The sequence below is a fragment of the Electrophorus electricus genome, chromosome 1 (assembly GCF_013358815.1).
Source record: "Electrophorus electricus isolate fEleEle1 chromosome 1, fEleEle1.pri, whole genome shotgun sequence".
Lineage (NCBI taxonomy): Eukaryota > Metazoa > Chordata > Actinopteri > Gymnotiformes > Gymnotidae > Electrophorus > Electrophorus electricus.
This window is the reverse complement of record NC_049535.1, coordinates 17,884,547-17,903,818: the sequence shown is the minus strand read 5'-3', so window position 1 is coordinate 17,903,818 and position 19,272 is coordinate 17,884,547. Positions and strand designations below refer to the sequence as shown.

The 19,272-nt window shown below is 45.4% G+C and overlaps 1 protein-coding gene and 1 long non-coding RNA gene across 6 annotated transcripts; one reads left to right on the top strand and one right to left on the bottom strand.

Moving 5' to 3' along the window:
• The first annotated feature begins 89 nt into the window (after nt 1–89).
• Nucleotides 90–11,086, top strand: LOC113584786. 4 transcript variants are annotated; one of them, XR_004775934.1, is made up of 4 exons: nt 90–273; nt 817–873; nt 1,361–1,442; nt 10,575–11,086. It is a non-coding gene; the product is annotated as an uncharacterized LOC113584786 (long non-coding RNA). The 4 variants fall into 4 exon arrangements; XR_004775933.1 differs by lacking the exon at nt 10,575–11,086 and adding an exon at nt 9,639–9,678; XR_003411439.2 differs by lacking the exon at nt 10,575–11,086 and adding an exon at nt 7,602–7,653.
• Nucleotides 3,898–19,144, bottom strand: pik3r6a (phosphoinositide-3-kinase, regulatory subunit 6a). 2 transcript variants are annotated; one of them, XM_027021935.2, is made up of 6 exons: nt 18,940–19,144; nt 8,878–8,998; nt 7,830–7,903; nt 7,621–7,735; nt 6,834–6,895; nt 3,898–6,492 (listed from the first exon to the last, which is right to left on the bottom strand). In XM_027021935.2, the coding sequence occupies exons 1-6, from the start codon at nt 19,016–19,018 to the stop codon at nt 6,365–6,367; spliced, it is 579 nt and encodes a 192-aa protein (XP_026877736.1). In that variant the 5' UTR covers nt 19,019–19,144; the 3' UTR covers nt 3,898–6,364. The 2 variants fall into 2 exon arrangements, with proteins under 2 accessions (XP_026877736.1, XP_026877737.1); XM_027021936.2 differs by lacking the exon at nt 18,940–19,144 and adding an exon at nt 9,208–9,363.
• Nucleotides 19,145–19,272: the final 128 nt, after the last annotated feature.

Below are 19,272 nucleotides of genomic sequence, written 5' to 3'. Positions count from 1 at the left end.
CCGCCCCTCGGACGCCCAACGGTAACACCCACGCCGCCTACTGACCTAGGACTGGGCTACTCTCTGACCCGGGGCTGGCTGTGGCTTTGTGTAAGCTCCTCTCGATTGTTCGTCTAAACCTCCTTTTCTCACTCAGTCCGATGATGGAATAACTTGTCCCGTGTCTGAAACTGCTCGCATAACGGTACCTGGCGTTTATCCTGCGGTTTGAAGGAAACGCACTGCAAGCCTGTTACTGGACCTCAATATGCCCATCAAGCTGTGCATTTTCGGGTGAGAACACACTGCCAGTACCGCACTGTAAAATAAAAATGCTAGAAAACCATTTCGTATAAAGTGGCAGAAGAGGCGCTCTTTAATGGTAGCCTTAGGACAAATGCCCCGGGCTTCTGTGAGCTTCGTTCGTATCATATATTTTAGCCAATGACAGAGTCCAGGTTTTCGCATAGATACATATAATTAAACGTTTCCATTTTTACTGTTTGTACTTTATAATTATTTCTTAATTTGTCTCAAATAAAGTTTCTACATGTAGTAAGTAAATGAGAATATTCGCCGGTGTAAATGGGGAGTTGCCGCCCTCGCGTGGTTATGGGAGGTTATAGCAGGTCGCCTGGTAAAGAAAACCAACACGTACTCAGTACAGTTAGTGCAGCCGCACAAACACGCCGTTCTCAGCCTTTTTAAAAGTGCTCTCCTAACAACTTTATGCCCTCCAACTTAAAGAAATGACTCCTTATAAATAATATACCCTATAAGTCAACAAACTGCACGGATGCAGTACTAATTCTATCTATTTTTTGCTTTGTTTTGTAGTTTACGTTTACCACATAAGAATTCATAAATTCCTGTGGTGGAATTCTTCCTGATGGGGTATGATCGCTTTTTCTTTAATAACATAATTACGAAAAATGAAAATAATAATAAAACAAGCATCATTAATTACACACTGCGGCAGATGAACTGGATTTCAGTGCGTGTAATCCAATTCATCTGCTGTAGGTTTAAAATACTGGTGTATCTGTAAGTGTGGACGTAATCATGTTTATACGTAACATTTATTTTATTTATGTAATTTTCTTGTGTCGCTCTTGTGGTGCTCATGGGTATTGTGACCAGCAGGCGGCAATGTTGACCTTGTACAAAAGGTCTGCCATGACCTGTACAAAACCACAAACAAGCCGCGAGCAAACGTGAGCAGTCTGTCAGGTGTAATCTGACCTTCGCTCCTCTTCTGATCACGGTTGCCATGATTTTTGGGAAGTTACATGTCTTTGTCTAGCGGTTTAGCAGTTTTCTATTACTTGAATAGCAGATGCGTTGTTATGCACGGCCACGAACCCCTGCCTTTGTCTCTCAGCTTATGTACAGCTGCGATGTGGTGGTGAGTCATCAGCGGGGGTGGGGACATGCCACTGACCCAAGTACCTGAATGCACAAAGGTGAGATAATTCATAATGTTTCCTTAAAAAGCATAAAACAGAACATAATGTGGGTGAATTCCAAATATAAAGACCTCCCCTTCATTATGCTACTCTGGTAAGGAAAGTTGCATGAGTGACATTTTAAAAAATGGCTTGTAAAACTGTTGACTTCACATTCTTCTTTATTTAACCCAGTGAGTGAGACGGAAGGTATATAAAGAAAGAGCTGGTGTGTGTGTGTGTGTGTGTGTGTGTGGCAAGGACAACAAGCAGACAGGCAGTAGGTCAGCCTGTTGCAGGAGTTGTTAAATCCTCCTTGTCTCAGAGTGATGTTAACCACACCATCAGGTCTACGGAGAGCACCCTGTTCACTCTCATCTCCAACACTGACCTTTGTGCTCTGATAGTTCAGAAAAACCTACACCTGTCTTTCACACCTCCGACTGTCAGGAATGAAAGATCTGTAATAAGGTTGCCCTCGTCTACGTCCCGCCACCTGAGATCAGGATCCTGCAGGCCAAATCCAACCAATCATATTAAATACTTGAGAATTCAAATAAAGAGTTCTCCAGATTGGATGGTGTCAAACTCCAGTCCCTGTCACATAAGAGAAGACTGCTGGCTGTGTGGTACATTCACACATGTTAAGTATTACCTGTAATCACAGCATTTATTCAGGGACTTTACTCAGCCACATAACTATTCTTTCAGACACAGCTCTTGGAAAGTAATTACTTCAGCCTTCACATTAACTCTCACACAATGACAGCTGTTGCTAGGGAACAGAAAGGAAATGCAAGAAAGTATGTATGTTGGTTGAAAAGATGTTTTCTCTGTGTGTGTGTGTGTGTGTGTGTGTGTGTGTTGGAGAGGAAGGGAGAGAGAGAGTTTCAATGTTCAGTCAAAATGAATAAATGGAAAAATGGAATCGCTTTTCTAAACAGGGTCCGTCAGTTTGCTGGTGTGGGCGAACATGCACTGAGCTTGTGCTTGACAAGGCACGAGACCCACGGTCATGAGTCATTAGCAGAATCCAGAACACCTTCCCGCTGTACTGTCCCGTGAGGGAGGCGCAGAGCTGATCACACGCTCATGCAACACGCTGTGGCCAAGGGAATAGTGAACTCCTCCTATGCCTGTACTGAAGGGACTGGCACCGTGTGCACGTGTGTGTGCTCACACCCATGCACTCACTCTGAAAGCACGCTTATATACGGCCAGTGAGCTACACTCCAGTGATGTTTTTAAATTACTATTACGATTATTACTTTTAACATTTGATAGTTTTTTTAATATCCCTGATTTCTGTACTATCTCAGCTACATTGTAAATGAGGGTCACCCTCAGTGTGCTCCAAGTCTAAAGAAATGGTGATGATGATGATTGTCCGACGTCTTTCAGTTGCATTTCAGATGCTCTTCACTCAGTAAACTTAGCCTGCATATGTGTGTGCGAATTTGAACACGGAAGCGTTTGTTACAGGGTGTGTAGAGAAGCTTCTAGTCTGGTGTCTGTAGTGGTGTGAAGATGCTCAGAGTGAGTCATCAACTCTGCAGTGCAGCGGCTTTTAGGGAGGACAAGAGGCTGCTGGACCAACCCGCTCCCAGTCTGAACCTCAGCCCCCACCTCCCAGTCTGAACCTCAGCCCCCACCTGTCAGTCTGAACCCCAGCCCCCACCTCCCAGTCTGAACCTCAGCCCCCACCTGTCAGTCTGAACCCCAGCCCCCACCTCCCAGTCTGAACCTCAGCCCCCACCTGTCAGTCTGAACCCCAGCCCCCACCTCCCAGTCTGAACCTCAGCCCCCACCTCCCAGTCTGAACCTCAGCCCCCACCTCCCAGTCTGAACCTCAGCCCCCACCTCCCAGTCTGAACCCCAGCCCCCACCTCCCAGTCTGAACCTCAGCCCCCACCTCCCAGTCTGAACCCCAGCCCCCACCTCCCAGTCTGAACCCCAGCCCCCACCTCCCAGTCTGAACCTCAGCCCCCACCTCCCAGTCTGAACCTCAGCCCCCACCTCCCAGTCTGAACCCCAGCCCCCACCTCCCAGTCTGAACCTCAGCCCCCACCTCCCAGTCTGAACCCCAGCCCCCACCTCCCAGTCTGAATCTGAATTCTGGATTCCCGTTCTGAACCCAAACCCTGGCCTCGCACTACAGGTATAGCCCCCAGCAGTGCTCTCTGAATCCAAACTGCTTCCTATTCTTGAACTCTGAATCCGAACCCAACCTGCCACTCCAATTCTAAATTCTGGCCTCCCGTTGCATATCCAAACCCCAGTCTAACAGTACACGTAAAAATAGCATGAGTTGCTCATAAGCATGTGTTGGTTGGTTACTGCAAGCCTAATATATAGAAGAGAATGACAATTTAGTTCCAGAGTCAGAGTGAAATAAAGAACCACACACTTTTTTGATGAACCATTTCTGATAGCGGAGGATTTTCTGCTCCCACAGACAGCACGTTAATACTGATACAGGTGGGAAAGATTTATGACAGATTAATAAAAATAAAGTGTCAATAAGAATAAAAAGAACATACACAGCGTACACACCACAGCATCCGTAAGACAGTCAGACTATATATTATACATTATATTCAAAATGTCTGTTTATATTCGATGTGTTTTATGGAAATAACAACCTGCACTTCTATCCACTGTCCTGTGCTGACTGGGTCTTTTCCGTAGTCTGGGATGTGCAATGGGATATGCATTCTAATGTGTAGCGCGCACGAGAAGAGCAGCCGGACCGTCCGCTGCTGCGCGTGTGCTTGGTTCGCGTAGAATTCACTCGGTGTTGTGGCCGCAGACGTTATGGGCTTCACCGTGCAAAGATCTGAGGCGAGGAGGATTTTTTTTAAAAAGGAGCAGCTCAACAGCCTGACTAATTTAGACCTGCAGAGAGTGCAGCCTCGCAGCAGGGGCAGAAGTCTGCAGTTTAGCGTGGCAGAAAGCTCACTGCGCATAGTTCTTTTTTTTTTTTTTGGTAACAGTAGCTAGAGCTGCGTGCATGACAATATGAGTGTGTCACTCATGGTTATTGTGGCCAGGCTGCAATGCATTAGTGGGCCAGGTCCGCTAGCGCATGAATTTACTGTAAATGTTTCCTGCAAACGCGCAGATGGAGGAATGCATGCATGCACGTGTTTTCAGCGTTTTCATCAAAACGTTCATTCAATATATTATCTCACGTGCTCCAGGCATAACCCACCTCCACTGGGTGGCTTCTGTACCAGTGCTGGGGTCAAAAGTAATGCAGATCAGAGCTTTTGTACAGAGCATATGAAAACATCTGCATCAGGATGCTTTATTTGAGCTCAGCGCTCAATAAAGCCACAGCAGGTGTGCTGCACACCACATACCCACACGAGCGACACCGACAGACAACAACCCCCACCAACAACAAATCTAAAAAAAATACTGGGTTTTAACAGCTCGCCTTTGAATAGTCATGTGATACAATGAGGCATAACAAAAATAAATTACCCCCTCTCCATGACGTTTCTGAAGGTCAGACTCGAGGTGAATGAGGAGGAAGTGTGGCACTAAGTCTTACCTGGTCTGACCTCCAGGCCTATCAGGGTGGCTTCCCCTGGGCCTCGTGCGCATGTAAACTGCATCTCTTTAGCTCTGTGAAACTATCGCGCAGAAAATGGCCCACATGAACAACACACTAACAGAACAACACACAATGATTCCCATCAAGTAGCATCAAGTAGAAGTAAGAACTTTTGGGATTTAAAAGCTTACATTTGAATAGTAAAATTATACAGCGAAACCTAAAAATACGACAGTTATATGAAGCAACATGCCAACTCAAGCTGGGGGGGGGGGGGGTGGCATGAAGATACCCTCTTAGCAAAAAGAAAAGACCACTCCACAGTACCTCACACCTGGGCTGGAACACCTACAGAGCCAAACTCAGCCAGGTCAAACCCAGAGAAGTTCTTAAGGAAACACATCCAGGTAAGGGTCCATTTTAACTACAATGGTAATATTAGGGGCAGTCTTTGGTGTAGTCCTTGCTGTTAGAGGACACAACAAGATACGCACAAAACAAGAACAAACAACAGCAAGACACCTAAAACCAAAAGACACAATAGTAGCCGCAACACTACAACATTCTCACTCTGCTGCACAGTAATGAGTTTTGGATGAACTGCATGTATCTGAAGAGGGTCCATCACACAGAATTCATGTCGTGGAATGTCTATATTTCAGTTGCTATGGAGACTGGTCTCCACGGCGAAGAATCCCTTATATTATAGAGGGACCTTTGCCCACAGCACTGCGTTCATGGTGCACAGAGAGAGTCAGACTGGAAGAATACCCAGCTCAGCAGAGCTGGCAGGACACTCTGGGGGACTGGACACAATACAGAGCAGAAACAAACAGAGGAGTGGAGAGTAGGGGGGTCTCCATGCTGCCCTGCGGTTCAAACCTCAGGGACATGTAGCAGAAATCTGGAACAGGAGAATAAGAGAAACAGAGAGATGGGGGAAGAGAAAGTGTGAAAGAGAGAGAGGCAGAGGGTGGGACAGTGACCTGGGACTTGGTAACAATGATGGATGGTGGGATCTTTCGTAAAGACACAATGCCGCAATGCCTCATGGGTAAAAAGGATGGTAGATGACAGCGAACCAGCTAGATGGTGAGCAGTGGGACCCAGGGGAAGCCGATTCTCTATTCTCAGGGAGAAACAGAGCGTGGAAAAGAAACAGGATTAAGGAGCAGAAATGGGGGAAAGTGCCATGTACGGCATCATATATAATCAAACAAGAGCCAAAAGCACTGGGAGAGTGATCATACACCAGCAGCACAATTCTCTACCACAAAACTCCAAATGCTTTCTCTCAGACAGTTGTAACAGTTCCCAGCATGCTCTGGGTGGGTGATGATGGCTCAGCAGTCCCTTTGGAGCACTGCGATCCTCCATAGTTCTACATAATGGCGCAGGTGAAGCCACAGCACTCCTTCAGCAGTGCCAGGCCCGTCTTCCTCACCAAGGGGGAGGAGTTTGGCCACTGCCTCTGACCACTGGCACCCAGATGTCTACCCGGAGCAGCGTCTGGATGGGACAGGGGCAAAAAGGAGGGACATTGGGACAGTGGTGCATGAATAACTACCTGCAAACTCCAAATCCACTCTGGACTGGTTGAGTAATCTCTATATACACAAGTACAGTCTAAAAAGCCCAGACAGATGTAAATCTTCAGTGCTCCACATAAAAGGTTAAAGTTCTAAAATGTTCTAAAAACACTTAATATAACAGTTATAAGTCCTTCGTGTCTTTGTCTCTGATAATCTGTATTTTAATGTGAACAGTTGTGAATGATTTCAGGACATAGAATGACTCTTACAGTGTACATAGGAAGAATTTGCCCTGTCAAAAGAAATATGGGAACTTACTTTGAATCAGAGTACTTCTGGACTTAAGGAAACCAGCCATCTCCTTGTCCTCTTCTCTCTCTCTGTAACAGAGAGGTTACTATGGTGACCATTAGGCAATGTATTGTGGGGAGGAGGTCTGGTTACTGTATGTGTGTGTGGGTATCACAAGGATTACATTGTGTTTGCCAACAATATGTTTCCATGCTAAATCTTTCCTGAATGTGTATATATGTTTGCATGTATCTTTGTGTGCATGTGTCTGTGTGTGTGTGTGTGTGTGTGTGTGTGTGCGCGCGCGCACACATGTGTGCAGACCACTCGTCTACAACCTGATACACCATCTCCCACACTGCATTCACAATTCCTGCATCAATATGACAAGTAATTCAAGACATATCATGCTTACAAAACAGAAGCCTGAACAGAGCAGCAATGGGGGAGAATTTCATCTATTCATCTCTATTTCGACAACAACATGAACGCAAACGTGCACATGCTGATCAATCTTACACTCACCACACTCTGTAAGGACGGGTTTCATGAATGAGAGAAGCTTAAATACCATCAGTAAGGTATGCGATGGCTCGTCTCCTCCACCACCCTACTGTGTCTGTCAAGCTGCTTAATCTTGCTGGTTACTCCCCTGTTACTGGCAGCAGTTAACTCAGTTAACTTCTGGTTAACTCAGCAAACCTCCAGCTCGGAGCATCTCGCAAGTGCTGGACTAATAATACAGCACATATGCTGTTGGCTCTTCCATCTACTGTACTCCACACCTTCTCCCAGCAGGTGCAGGGGACAGTACCTGAGCCTCTCAAACTCCACGTCATCCACCAGGTAGTCTCGGGCCTCCACCAGCTTCTGGATGTCCTGCAGGAGCTCCTCCTCCCTCTGTCTGTCCTCGCTTGCTTTGTCTTTATCTGACCATACAGTTGTTACACACAAGAGCGTTATTAAAAGCTACAGTGAACAATACGAACCAGAGCTTCCAATCGACGATCACGCAGTAGCTACCTGGAACAGAGATCAGTGTCTGAAGCTCCTTTTTGAGCCTTGTGATCTCTTTACACAGCTGGATGTCATCCATCCTGGAAGCAAAAAACGAACCCCTTTTAAATGTCACGTGATATAGTCCTAGTATAGTTTTAGTATAGTCCTAGTGTAGGCCTAAAACAGTCCTAGTGCAGCCCTAGTGTAGTCCTAGTATAGTCCTAGTATAGTTTTAGTATAGTCCTAGTGTAGTTTTAGTATAGTCCTAGTATAGTCCTAGTATAGTTTTAGTATAGTCCTAGTGTAGTCCTAGTATAGTTCTAGTGTAGTCCTAGTATACTCCTAGTATAGTTTTAGTATAGTCCTAGTGTAGTCCTAGTATAGTTCTAGTGTAGTCCTAGTATAGTTTTAGTATAGTCCTAGTGTAGGCCAAAATAGTCCCAGTACAGTCCTAGTGTAGTCCTAAAATAGTCCTAGTGTAGTCCTAAATTGAGTATACAGATTCACAAATGTTGCTCTGAGGTACTAAGGACTGCTTCAGTAATTATATGACTTTTACCTCACCTAAACTTATAAACTGACTCATAAACTTACAAAACACCCCATATGCCTCAGCGCTGGTTTAACAGATAAAGCCCAAACGGTCTCCCCCTGACTGTTCATTAACCCTGTCTCGGTATCTCCCTCCTGACTGCTTATTAAGTCAGCATCCGCCGCCTGCAACTGGAACAAATTGGCTAATCATGGGATTAGCGTTGCTGGTGCCAAAGTGTCAGCCACAGGCGCTGGGCGTGAGGAAAGCTTTATGAGAACACAGCTGTGAGAGACAAAGTGGGAGACCAGTGATCTCACACACACACACAAACACACACACACACTCTCACTCACACGGTGCATGAAGCCCTCCAAGTCGAAGTGATAAGTCACGATGGTAGCAAGAACCAGATTCTTCCAGCTCATTTCGGTTCTAGATAAGCCGGCAGTTGAGTTTACTTATACCTAAAATGTTTTAAATGAGCATGTTGGGTGTAATAGAAAGGGATGATCCATCTGAGTTACAGGAGTCACTCACATGTATCTGAGCTCTGACTCCCTCCGTACCAGGATGTCTCGGATCCGCTCAATCCTCAGCAACTCGCCCTCGATGTCATCCACGGTCACGGTGGAGTCCGCCATGGACACCACACTCTCCTCTGCAAACACACAATCATACCACTGATTTTGGTAACATCTCATTTTAAGGGACACTTGCTATGGCTTAATGAAGGTGTTGTTGTTAGCTCAGTTAATGCCCACAGACACACACACGCGCGCAAACACGCAAACACACACACACACACAACACACTCCAAATCCCCTGATTACTAACAGGTACTCTCCTCCACCGTTGTGCATTGCTCACCCTGCGCATCGAGTTAACAGCCTGCTCTCAGCAGCTTCATACTTCCAGTCATTACCGCCTGCGTGGTTGTTTTCCTTGTTTTCCTTTTATGATTTTAGCCAGCTCACCGCTGTCCTCTGTCGATCTATGTGAGTGGAGAATAACGGCACTCCTTATCTGCACTCGCAACTCACTCCCTCCCTGCCGCCGTCACGCTATGCATTATGGTTTATTCATTATGAACTGTATCAGTACAGAACTGGAGATGGGCATGATGGTACATAAAATACTGTAAAGTGAAAATCACCAGTAACTGAATTATTATAATGAATAAAAACTTTAAGATTCAAGTTATTGAGCAAGTAATAATAAAGTAATAATTTAAATTCACATCTGATTGCTGATTAATTGGAGACATGTTATTCCAATTAATTCAGCCCTTTCTTACACAGGAAGCTGCCCAGGTGCTTCTGCAGTCTCTTGTGATCTCAAAGCTAGACTACTTCAACTCGCTACTTGCTGGTCTTCCTCTAAGAGCCATCAAACCTCTACTACTTGTCCAGAATGCAGCAGCACAACTAGTCTTCAATCTTCCAAAGTTCACACGTTACTCCACTACTGCGCTCATTTCATTGTAGCTGCACACATCAGATTTAAAACCTTGATGCTTGCCTACAAAGCCAAAAAATGGACCAGCCCCTTCCTACATGAGGTCAATGGCCAAAGCCCGATCCGTACCTCGACTACTTCGAACCTCAAGTACAGCTTGGCTTGAAATACCGTCCTTCAGGACTCATGGACGACAAGCATCGAGACGATTTTCTCTCCTGGCTCCAAGATGGTGGAAGGAACTCCCACTTGCTGTCCGGACAGCAGAGTCCCTTGCAGTCTTCAAACACATACTGAAGACCCATCTATTCATGGAATATTTAATGCTAAACAGAGAATCTGAAGGGATGTTTACTCGATGGGGATCGTGTTTGATCGGCGGGTGTGAGCCTACATCTATATTATGCTGCACTTGCTCTCTTGTCAGCACTGCTGCATTTTGAAGTCTATTTTGGCGGCAGTTCTCAGCCAGTTATGGTATATACTGAGCATAATCCCTTGATCTTTCTTAGCCATACGGCAAACACAAACCAGTGATGGTCCTATGCGATGGTCCCTCATTGCACAAGGGTTTAACTTGAACATGCTGCATAAAAAGGGATGTGGGAATGTGGTTGCTGACACCCTGCGCCGTGCTTAGTTTTATTTGCCGTTTTATAATTGTCATTTCATAATGGTTGTAATTGTTAATATATTTGTTAATGTGGAACTTTTGGGGAGCTGCTTAAGGGGGGTATTATGTGTACCTGTGTGTGTCTGTGTTCCCTCTGACTCTCCAGTGTCCCCCAGTCCATACCAGGATTTCTAGTGAGCTCAGAAGAGGAAGAGCAGAAGAGCTCAGTGTTGGGCTCATCAGAGAAGAGAGTGCTGTTGCTGGCACTTGTGTCTGCTTTTTGATATTGTGATTGCTTGCATTTGTGTGTATGACTTTGGATTCTCCTCTTGACATATGGTTGGTTCGCTTTGTCCCTTATTGGTTTGGTTGCTGGTTATTATATGTCTCATGTATATAATGTCCTGGATATGGTTACACACGGGTGGTGGGGAGTGGCTGCCAGTTTGTTTGGGTGTGGATTTATGTGTTTATATCAGTATAGTCGGTGTAGTCATTGTATGTTTCTTTTTGTAGCTTAGTCGGTTGTCTTTTTGTTTCTAGTGTGGCTTTGTGTGTTATGTTAGCCTGAGCCACCCCTGTGCTATTGCACCAGATTCTTGAATATTTCTGTATCTGAACATCAAAACTTGTAAATACACTTGACCACAACCTGTTTGTCTCATTTGTATTTCATTATTCATTATTACTGCTGTTGTACTCCAAACCTTTGTTACGCCTCCCAGCCTAGACAGGGTCGTACACACACACACACACACACACACACACACGGCTCCCAGTCTAGATGGGGTCGTGACTCTCCCAAAATGGACAAGTTGTCTTTAAGTGTCCTTGTTGGAATTGCAAAATGGGGTCCAGAGCCTAAATCTTTTTAAACAGCTTTTCTAAACCCAGTTCATCCCAGCGTTTGCTCTGTTCTACTGCACTGCTGTCCATAAGCAGCTGGCCAGGGCTGTGCGGGGTTTGTTGATTGAAGTGGGCGTGGCTGGCATCGTGGTACATGGAACCTAGGTACACTGCTGCGCACGGTCAGTTTTCTGCAGTGAAAAGTCAAGCAATGCACTCTGCCAAGCCACAAAGCTCACATGCAGAGGGAAATTCAGACTGCCAAAATGCTTGATTACATTTATGGCATGTTATACAGGCCGTGACAAATGAAACAGCTCCCCACATGTCTCTATCCCAGCTCCTCCACCCCTCTCACTCAGTGTGAGCTCCTCTACTTATAAATCAGAGGACTGGACATTAATTCCTAGGTGTCACTATTTAGCAGCGCTCGTGTGACTCCCAACGCAGACACCAGCACTGCCTCTCTGGCTGCTACTGCCTCTGTGGGCAATGAGCACCACCCTGCTGCCACTGACGCACACACCGCACTGCCAATGAGAAGCTGATGAAGTGGCATCTGTCGTGAATATGCGGATAGAAACTGCATCTCCACCACCATCTTCCCATGAAGCCTGCGGTCCTACTCAGCATGCAGAGCTGAAAACACGTCTTTATGTCTTTATGTGCCTGGTGGGTCGGTGAGCTGAACAATTCAAGGACATGGGACCACAGCACATGCTGCTTACACAGAGTCCACAGACTCAACTGGTACGAATACACAGGCCCACAGGAAATATCTCACACATACTGTCCAAATGTCACTAACAATTAGTCATTCAATTACAACCAGTTTCTAATTTCAGGCACCCTGTTGTGTTACAGACTGCATTGCTCTCTCTGACAGGATGGTGGTATGCAGCTTGTGGTTCACTTTTAAACAAGAAAAAAAAAAACTCCTTTTTTTCTGGTCACATGATCTTTTCTAAGTGCTAAAAGCAGTATCTGTCCTCAAGCACAGACCTGAGAGCAGCTTTCTATGTCTGTAAACCAAGCTGTTCTCTGCTCAGGTGCTCAGGGCTCCTCCTGTCCCCCATATTAGCCCCTCAGCCTGGTCAGATGTTGGCACTTTTTACAGAGCAGCAGGAGACACAAAGGGAAATACAAATGGTGACTTTACAATATACACCAAGCTTAGTTTTGGTGTCCTACAAGGGTCTGATCTAGGGCCCCTGCTTTTTTCTATATATATGCTAGCTCTGGATAAAATTATTCATATATCACTATGCTATTTTCCACAACTATACTGATTACACACTCAGTCAAACTAGAGCACAAATATCAGATCAATATTGTTGAGGAAAGCATAAAGGACCTCAGTCACTGGATGCTGGAAAACCTTCATTTCCTTAAATCTGACCAAACAGAAGTGCTCTTATTAGACCCATAGGCAGCCAGTAGCTCCTTGATTATGTTATAAACCTTGATGCTTTCCCAATTACAGCATGTTTAATGCTTAAAGATCTTTGTGTAATTATTGATGCCAGTCTCTTGTTTGAAGCTTATGTAAATTATATTTCTAGGACAAACTTTTATAACCTCAGGAACATTTCAAAGATTAGAAATATACTATTATTACAGTATGCAGATAAGCTAGTACATGTGTTTATCACTTCTACATTAGTTAGGTTAGTTAGTTAGTAAGGCTTCTGTAATGCTGGTTGTACCACTAAGTGCATAAACAAACTCTAGTTGGTTCATAATGCAGCAGCGTCTTAGCGGGGTTTACCCTAATCACAGACTCTCTCACCAAGCAGTGACAGGAACACCAGTCTGTAATGGTTCAGCTTACTACACAGTTGCAGACTTTGAGTTCTTCCGCCTCATCCCGACAAACTACACTGGATGTACCCTCTCATCCCGGGGTTTCTGTTGGTAATTTCCCAGTGACTATGCCTGAGATGTTTGATGGAACTCCTGATAAGTGTCAAGGATTTTTGCTGCAACTCTATTTTTTGTCAGCTCCACCCCCAGTTCTGATAAAGCCAAGATACTGTTCCTAATTTCTCATCTTACAAGTAAAGTGAAAAGATACTGTGGTATGGAAGAGTGTTCACATAATGACTCTCAATCAGTTCCTTGTCCAAGTCAAGGCTGTTTTTGATCACCAGCACAGCGGTCGAACCAGTGGGGAATTGCTAGTAAAATTACATCAAGGTAAACAGCTTGTTTCTGAGTACACCTGTGAGCCACTAGTAGTGGGTGGAAGAACCATCACTTATAGTGACATTCTATAATGGTCTTAATGAGGAGATGTCACGGAATTAGCCTGCAAAGACCCGGGGCTCTCCTTGGACCGTCTTTTAATTCCTTCTCTCCGACTGGATAATATGCTACGGGAACGCAATATTGATAGGAGACGTAAGCCTCACCATGTGCTTCACCATCCAATACACTGTGAAGAAGTCAACAGTGCTAAACCAGTGCGACTCTTTACGTCTTACCCCTCAAGAGAAAAAAAGATGACGCCGAGAGGGGCGTTGCATGTACTGTGGAGTAGCTGGATGCATGGTCAGAGAATGCCAAGATGTCCCACGCAGAAACAAGGCAGCAATGTCAGAGCAACATGTGGTTGAGCATCCCTACACGGAGTTTGACAACCAAGTCATTTCTGATTATGGTTATTCAACACTGATCTTTGTCTGGATCAGCTCTTATTGACTCCAGAGCCGAGGGAAATTTCACATACCTTACGTTAGCCAAAGATCTACAGATTCCACTCGAAACACTCTGATAACCTCTTAAAGTTTCTGCCCTGGATGGAAATGCCATGGGAGGAGGTTCTATATGCCAGAGAACCAACCCGATTAAACTACAGACCAGCGCACTCCATCACAAACCGTCACTTTCTTAGTTTTAGATTCCTCAGAGTTCTCCATCATTTTAGGCCTTCCGTGGTTAGAGAGACATGTTCTCCACATCTCTTGACCCAATAAGGAGTTGTTAACCTGGTCTCCCTTCCATCACCGACATCGTTTGCAGTACCCCACCATAGTCATCCGCTCCACAACTGTGGAAAGCCTGTACTGCTCAATACAGACCCACATTCCACCTGAACACAAGGACCTGAGGGAAGTGTTCAGCAAGCAAAGAGCCATGCACCTGCCACCTCACCACCCATATGATTGTGCTATCGATCTCATAGAGGGAGCACCGATGCCTAAAGCAGGTATTTACCCACCAACTCAGGCAGAGGAGCAGCCTATGGAGTCTTACATCAAAGAAGCATTAAGCCAAGGCTTCATCCACCTCTCCTGTGGCTTCAGGATTCTTCTTTGAGAAGAAGAAGGATGACAGGCTCTGGCCCTGCATAGATTATAGGGGGCTCAATCAGATATCTAAGAAGTACACATATCCCCTACCCTTCGCAGCCACATTAGAACAACTTACAGATGCCAAACTGTTTACTAAACTCAATTTAAAGAGTGCATATAACCTAATCCAAATTAGAGAAGGGGATGAGTGGAAGATGGTATTCATCACCACTAGAGGGCACTGTGAGTATAGGGTTATGCCTTTCGACCCCAGTATAACACCTTCTGTGTTCCTGACATTCATGAATAATGTCTTAAGGGACATGCTCGGCAAATTCATTATAGCTTACATAGATGATATCTTGATTTATTCGCCTGACTACACTACACATGTAAAACATGTCTGCCTTCTTCCCCAACGTCTCCTTGAACATCAGCTGTTCCTCAAGGGAGCTCAGTCAGAGTTCCACCTACAGACAACTACATTCCTGGGTTATATCATAGGGGCCAATGAGGTCGCCATAGATGATTGCAAGGTGGATACAGTCAACAACTGGCCCAAACCTCATTCAGTGAAGGAACCTCAACGCTTTCTGGGGTTTGATCATTTCCCGTAGGTGATTTATCTGCACTATTGCTGACCCTCTGACCAACCTCTTAATAGGAACCATTAAAAAACCCTCAGATGGACTTTACAGGCCGAGGAGGCCTTCGCAGCACTGAAGAAATCCTTTACCTCAGCCCTGGTCCTGCAACACCTACAACACTCGGATCCTTCAAAGCCCTTTGTGGATACCTCGGAGGTGGATGCCTCTGAGACCAGGGTGGGGGCCGTTCTGTCTCAGGACTCAGATAACCCCTGCAAATTACATCCTGTAGCCTTCTATTCACACCAACTCATGCAGTGTCATGCAGCCCGTTGGAACCTCCACAAACTACATTCCACAGAATCCTCCGGGGAGAGAATCCTCATCCCTGGAATATTAGTGCCCGCACCTGTTACCCATTTACCTAGCCTATTTACATGCTTTGTAGTGTTGAGCTTCTGATCTATCTTGCAGCATGCTAAGCAGAGTACTTACTAGAATTATCACTATTACTCATATTATTGCTACACTGCATTGGCTCACAGTAAATGTTGTATTAATTATAAAATACTTCTAATGACTACAGAGCACTGAACGTGCTTGCCCCACAGTAGCTTAGCGATCTCTTCGTCTATTATGATCTGTCATGTCTGCTTGGATCAAAAGGTGCAGACTCTTTATTAGTACCCAGTATAAGTCCACCTCAAGGGGCAGAGTATTTATCTATAAACCTCCCAAGCTATGGAAATTCCATAATGGAATAATCTTTCCTGTCAATGTTCTGAACCCGACACAGTCTCGATATTTAAGGCTGAAAACCTATTTGTTGAGGCGTTTTTTTAAATACTTCTCATCTTGGTTAGAAGTGTAAGTCTGGGCGTTGATGTGAGCTGAGAGATGTGTTAACCTCAGATTTTGTGATGCTGTCACTCAGCTTTGTTTCCGGGAGTGTAGGAGTGCGGATGTTCCAGGGAGCCCACGTCGTGTCGTTGCCGAGAGTCGACCGTCTCAGCTGTTGAGGCTCCTCCCACCCCAACCCCTTCTCTTATTGTGGCTCCTCCCACCCACCTGGACAAAGGGAGGGGTAATTATGTTAAAATGCTGTTTGTCAACTACAGTTCAGCATTTAACACTATCATCCCCTCCCTACTCACTACTAAGTTGGAGGATCTAGGACTGCATACATCTCTGTGCAACTGGATCTCCAACTTCCTAACAGACAGACCACAATCAGTACGGTTGGGCAACTGTGTCTCATCCACCCTCACCCTCAGCACTGGAGCTGCTCAGGGTTGTGTCCTAAGCCCCCTGCTCTACTCACTGTACACCTACGACTGCACAGCCACTTCCAGCTCCACCATCATTGTCAAGTTTGCTGACGACACCGTTGTCATGGGCCAGATCTCGGACAACAATGAGAGGGCCTACCTTGAGGAGATTAAACACCTGGAAAACTGGTGCCAGGAAAATAATCTCCTCCTAAACGTCAGCAAGACAAAGGAGCTGATCGTGGATTGCAGTAAGAAGCAGGAGCGGCACTACCAACCTGTGAGGATCAGTGGAATCATGGTGGAGAGAGTAGATAGTTTCAGGTACCTTGGAGTTCAAATCTTGCAGGACATGTCCTGGTCCCGCCACACCAACTCCCTGGCAAAGAAGGCTCGTCAGCGACTTTACCACCTCAGATGCCTAAGAGACTTCAGACTGCCCTCCAAGGTACTGCAGAACTTCTACTCCTGCACTATCGAGAGCATCCTCACGGGGAACATCACAGTTTGGTTTGGGAACAGCACCAAGCAGGACAGACAAGCACTCCAAAGGGTGGTGCGTTCAGCTGAGCGCATCACTCGTACGGAACTTCCTGACCTGCAGACCATCTATTACAAGCGGTGCCAGACCAAGGCCAGGAGCATTGTGAAGGACCCCACCCATCCCAACAATAGGCTCTTCTCTCTGTTGAGGTCAGGGAAGCGCTTTCGCTCCCTGAAGACCAAGACAGAGACACTGAAGAGGAGCTTCTTCCCACAGGCCATTTGGGCCCTGAATCAGGGAAACTGATAAACTCTGGGGACCACCACCACCATTTCACTGTAAATATGTAAATTTATAAGCTGGAACTGTACATTGTGTACATACACATATATCCACATATCCATATATACATTGTACATTGTGTATATATACACATTATACATATATTGTACATACATTGTTATATCTTTTATATATATATATATATATATATATATATATATATAAATATAGATAGATAGATAGATAGATAGATAGATAGATAGATAGATAGATAGATAGATAGATAGATAGATATTTCCTTATGTACCCCTGTTTTTTCCCCTCAGTTTGGACAGAGCACTCTCAAACCATTTCACTGTGAGTTATACCGTGTATGACTATGTACATGACAAATAAACAAAACTTGAACTTGAACTTATCCGTTGCCTTGGTTTCTCCCCTCCCAACACATGGAGAAGACTCTGGGCTGACTGGGCAGCTGGTGCTTCTCTTCAGGTTTCTTCTTAAAGGCTCTTAGGGAGTTCTTCTTTGCCAAGTTACCATGGGCCTGGTCACTGGGGGCTTTCACACATATGTGAGTAAAGCTGCTTTGTGACAACAGCTGCTGGAAAAAGTGCTAAATAAATGTGATGAACTGAGATCACTCTGGTGAGGATTAGATCACCTCCACACCTCAGAGTCCCCGTGGGAGCTACGGAGGAGTATAGTGTATAAAAAAAATTCCTTGCAAAGTCAAACCGTCATTTCCTCTAGAAGAGTACACGCTTCTTTAGCTCACACTTTTCTTTCAAGGCATCCATTAAGCTTGAAGAGTCAAAGCTCTGCTCTGTAATGTTCTGATCTAAATTAAGACTTAGTCATGAGTGTAGGAAACCAAATCTAGGACTGAATGATTTGGAGAAAATACAGAACGGTGATATTTCTAACAAATATTGCAAGGTCAGTGTGTAAAGATGAGTGTGCATGCTTTAGTGCTGGGTGTGTGTGTAAGGGTGAGTGTGCATGCTTTAGTGTGGGTGTGTGTATAAGGGTGAGTGTGTAAGGGTGAGTGTGCATGCTTTAGTGCTGGGTGTGTGTATAAGGGTGAGTGTGTAAGGGTGAGTGTGCATGCTTTAGTGCTGGGTGTGTGTGTGTGTGTGTGTAAGGGTGAGTGTGCATGCTTTAGTGCTGGGTGTGCGTATAAGGGTGAGTGTGTAAGGGTGAGTGTGCATGCTTTAGTGCTGGGTGTGTGTGTGTGTGTAAGGGTGAGTGTGCATGCTTTAGTGCTGGGTGTGCGTATAAGGGTGAGTGTGTAAGGGTGAGTGTGCATGCTTTAGTGCTGGGTGTGTGTATAAGGTTCAGTGTGTAAGGGTGAGTGTGCATGCTTTAGTGCTGGGTGTGTGAAAATGCAAAGCAAGCTAGTGCAACCACTCTCAATCACCTAGCACACAAAGTGAAAATATAAAAACTAACCCAATATGAACTAAAGAAATTCGCATATATGAGATGTTATATTTTTGTGCACAAGTATACACATTTTTGCTTTAGACAAAATATTATCCACGATACTTAAAAATATTTCACTTACCGACTGACAGAATATACTTGTTATAAAGTTTCCAAGTGTAACATATTTTCAAAGTAAATATAAATAAATACGACCATCTATGGCACAAGTGTCCAGGTACAACACTCCCGAAAAGAGGAACGTCAGCAGCAGAGCCCTTAGCGACCGAACAGCGCGCTCCTAGCCGTCCGCTTTAACACGCGCGCTCGGCACGCTGCATCATACCTGTTTTCTCACCGCTCGCGCCCCATGCTGTACATTCCAGGGAGCCGTACTGAACAGAAGGCGCGCGCTTTGTGTACATCGCAGCCTAGTTAGGTTTTCGGGAGCGCGAGGGAACGGCTCGGACTCTTTTTAATAATTACGGCTGTGCAGATTGAGCAAAAGTCGCCGCATCGCTGCGGCTCACACGGCGAACAAAACACGGCGGTATGCTCGAGCGCTTGGAGGACGAACTTCAGCCGTAGCCCGTTAATCCTGGGAAAGATGGCGGCTCAGTGGCGCCCCCCCGTGGTACCGAGCACCGTGGTGCACTCATACCAGCGGCCTCGAAACGGC

What these genes read in the sequence shown, in the direction of transcription:
- pik3r6a (XM_027021935.2), bottom strand. Translation starts at nt 19,018, where the DNA reads ATGTACACAAAGCGCGCGCCTTCTGTTCAGTACGGCTCCCTGGAATGT. An exon ending in CGCGAGCGGTGAGAAAACAG is followed by an intron (nt 8,999 to 18,939) that starts GTATGATGCAGC and finishes GTGTGTTTGCAG; the next exon opens with AGGAGAGTGTGGTGTCCATG. An exon ending in GACACTGATCTCTGTTCCAG is followed by an intron (nt 7,736 to 7,829) that starts GTAGCTACTGCG and finishes CTGTATGGTCAG; the next exon opens with ATAAAGACAAAGCAAGCGAG.